At 46.4% G+C, this 3029-nt stretch overlaps 1 protein-coding gene across 1 annotated transcript in view; it reads left to right on the top strand.

Moving 5' to 3' along the window:
* Positions 1 to 2064: 2064 nt before the first annotated feature.
* LACBIDRAFT_323739 (uncharacterized protein) overlaps positions 2065 to 3029 on the top strand; it is a gene marked incomplete at both ends in the record, with an annotated part of 5853 nt that continues 4888 nt past the window's right edge. Inside the window, 4 exons of the mRNA XM_001877138.1 lie at positions 2065 to 2130; positions 2180 to 2260; positions 2310 to 2362; positions 2770 to 2836. Of these exons, the coding sequence (XP_001877173.1) occupies positions 2065 to 2130; positions 2180 to 2260; positions 2310 to 2362; positions 2770 to 2836 (267 nt within the window). The remainder of the gene's footprint in view (positions 2131 to 2179; positions 2261 to 2309; positions 2363 to 2769; positions 2837 to 3029) is intronic.

Here is a 3029-nt window from a genome sequence, read left to right as displayed (position 1 = left end):
TGTATTTGTATATCGGCTGATGGAAGATAGTTAAGCTATGCAAGGTCGGCTGACAGTTTTGAACATTGTATTTGTATATCGGTTGATGGAAGATAAGCTATGCAAGGTCGGCTGACAGTTGTGAACGTTGCTGGGTTGGTGATCGGCCGAGGGCCTTCACTTCTGATTAGCAGCTAGGCTATGCAAGGTCAGCAGACATTTTGAATTCGCCTGGGTTGGTGGTCGGCCGAGGGCCCTCAACTCTGGTTACCAGGGTCAGCTGGTGAGACCCACATGGTAGTCATGGTTCATGGATATCACCGAGTCGGCCGGACACGAGAATTTATGAACATCTCATCAGCCGATGCATCACTGAGGCCGGCATTTTCAAGCCGAATCGTTTTCAGCTTGGCCTTTAATTTAGCAGCCAAGCAGAGGCAGACCAGGCAGAACTTGCAGTTCAAATTTTCATGATCCAAGACAACATCGGTCAAACCAGCATTGATTAGTAAATTTTAACAAGAGTTGCGATAGGTGTAACTGACTTGTGGGATTCGAACCCAGGGCATACATACACGACGTACCCTCCCAGCGTAACCACGAAGCCAAGCCAACGTTGGAAGACGATCGTGGCCAGTATCTTTTACCTGCCTGCAATTTGAACCCGGGCGTCCAAGCTCGGCACTTTGTAAGTCACCCGTTCTCGGCATAAGACAACTAAGACAACTACCCGTTCTTGGGACTTTGGATGTTACAAGCCTTGGATTAGTAAATTTTAGCCAGCGTTACAAAAAGGCTGTCTTCGCTCTATGTGACTTCTGGGATTTGAACCCAGGGCATACATACCTCCCAGCTCAACCACTAAGCCAAGTCAGCACTGCAAGAGGAAGTTGGTCAGTATCTTTTAGCTGACGACCATGTCACTCTAATATAGTAGTAAGTAAAAAACTGTTTAGGATGAACAGCATGACTTGTTAGGGATTTGAACCCAGGGCATACATAGATACAATGCGTACACCTCCCACCTTGACCACTGAGCCAAGTCAATGATCCACCTGGCCTGAAAGCTCAGCACTTTGTAACTTACCCAGCGTAAGACAACTAACCTGGGTCTGCAAGCTCGGTAAGAATTGATTAGTAAATTTTAGCCAGAGTTACAAAAACGAAAGAGTTGCGATCGTTGCAAGTGACTTCTGGGATTCGAACCCAGGCATACATACACTCTGTACACCTCCAGCTTAACCACTAAGCCAAGCCAATGGTGGAAGACAATGTTGGTCGGTATCTTTTAACTGCTGACCATGTCATTCTAATAGCAGCAAGTAAAAAATTTGTTTAGGATTTAAACCGGCATACATAGGTCGGTCAGTATCTTTTACCTGCAGTAAGTAAAAAACTTTTCAAAACGTGAATCTATGACTTGTTCGGGATTTGAACCCAGGGCATACATACATATACTACGTACACCTCCCAGCTTAACTACTAGGCCAAGCCAATGTTGAAGACAATGTCGGTCAGTATCTTTTACCTGCCAACCATGTCACTCTAATAGCAGCAGTTAAAAGGACAAATTCTGCGCAGTGACTTGTTCGGGGGGTGAACCCGGTGTATAAGACAACCCGGTGCCTGGCCAAGTCCGGCAAAAAAATGTAACTTAGCTGACGACCATGTCGAATACTTGTTTGGGTGCGATTGAACCCAGTCCTATAAACTCAGCACTGACTTGTTTGGCATTTAAACTACAGTTCAAGCTGGGCCTGGACATGAGACCAATTGGAGTACGAAATCAAGAATTCACCCCTTATCCCAGATTTACCAACAATCTTTGGAAGCCAGCATGGTCTAATGGTAGTTGGCTTCCGGGTTCAATCCCCAGCTTCCGGGTTCAATCCCCGGCCATGCTTATGTTTATGACTCTTTCAACTCTTTTTTGCAATTTGGCCTCGAGGCCTGTGCCGCCATCATTTATGCTTCTGATATAGGGTTGCATTGAGGGTTGTAATTTAACCTGAAAACATCCGTGTTTCCCCCTTTAAAAACCCTCTCGCATTTCAAGGACCCATCTTCACCCCCCTCATCTGCGACATGAATAACTTCACCCCCATGACAATCTGGAGTCTGTTGGGTATCCCTCCACCCAACCCCTACCCCGTAGGTTCTGTACATCTCCATTGGTCGTAACCAGCTGATGATTTGTCAGAAAGGAACCCGAGTCTGGTATAATATGTGTAGCGGTGGCCTCATGTTTGCAACCGTAGACTCCACCGGCAGGTTGCCAGACGTGAGCAATCCCCTTTGTACTTCCTTTTTCCCACTAACATGGTGATTAGGGGACGATACTCTTGACCATCATCAATGACGACGGCGAGAGGGTTACCTTACCGTACGTCCTTTTTACTCTATCCAAACCCCCATTTCACCTATTATGAAAGGGCATGTGGCGTAACACGGGTCTCTTAATACGTCATACCATTACCACCTGTATCTTTTTACTTAAAAAAAAAATTCATGTCGAGTCTTGTTTGAAAGCCCGGATGAGCAGAACTGATCTGAAAGGCCGGGTGCAACCAGACAGGAAAGACCACGATCCTATCCTAATGGCAGTTATGACCCTGACATGTTGACAGACGTCCCTGTTCTACGTAATAAATAAATCCATGCCCGAGCCTCATGTTTTGCCAGTTAAAAGTGTCAAAAATCCTTTTTTTTGTTCATGACTGCCCCCGATTTCTTTCAATATACAAGGGATCTAGCTTGATACTTCAGAGGCCGGTTGCGGTCTTTACATAGCCCAAGCGTTCCTCGTCCTGCTCCACCACCATGGTTGGAGCCGGAGGCCCAAGCATCTGTTGAAAGGGTAATTAACATGCTTGAAGAAGCATTCAAATCTTCATGTATGTCTCACTTCTAGCCGGCCGATCTTCACTAAGTTTTGGACAGATACGACTACTTGGGACGTCCGGGACTATGCTGCGGACTTGTCACCGAGACAGAGTGGAAGCAATGAGGAGTTGGAGAAGGGGACTCTAGGCACGATTCCCACCGATCTA

This window comes from Laccaria bicolor, genomic scaffold (assembly GCF_000143565.1).
Source record: "Laccaria bicolor S238N-H82 LACBIscaffold_4 genomic scaffold, whole genome shotgun sequence".
Classification (NCBI taxonomy): Eukaryota; Fungi; Basidiomycota; class Agaricomycetes; order Agaricales; family Hydnangiaceae; genus Laccaria; species Laccaria bicolor.
Note: the sequence above shows the minus strand (reverse complement) of the source record. Positions and strands in the feature narration are given on the sequence as shown.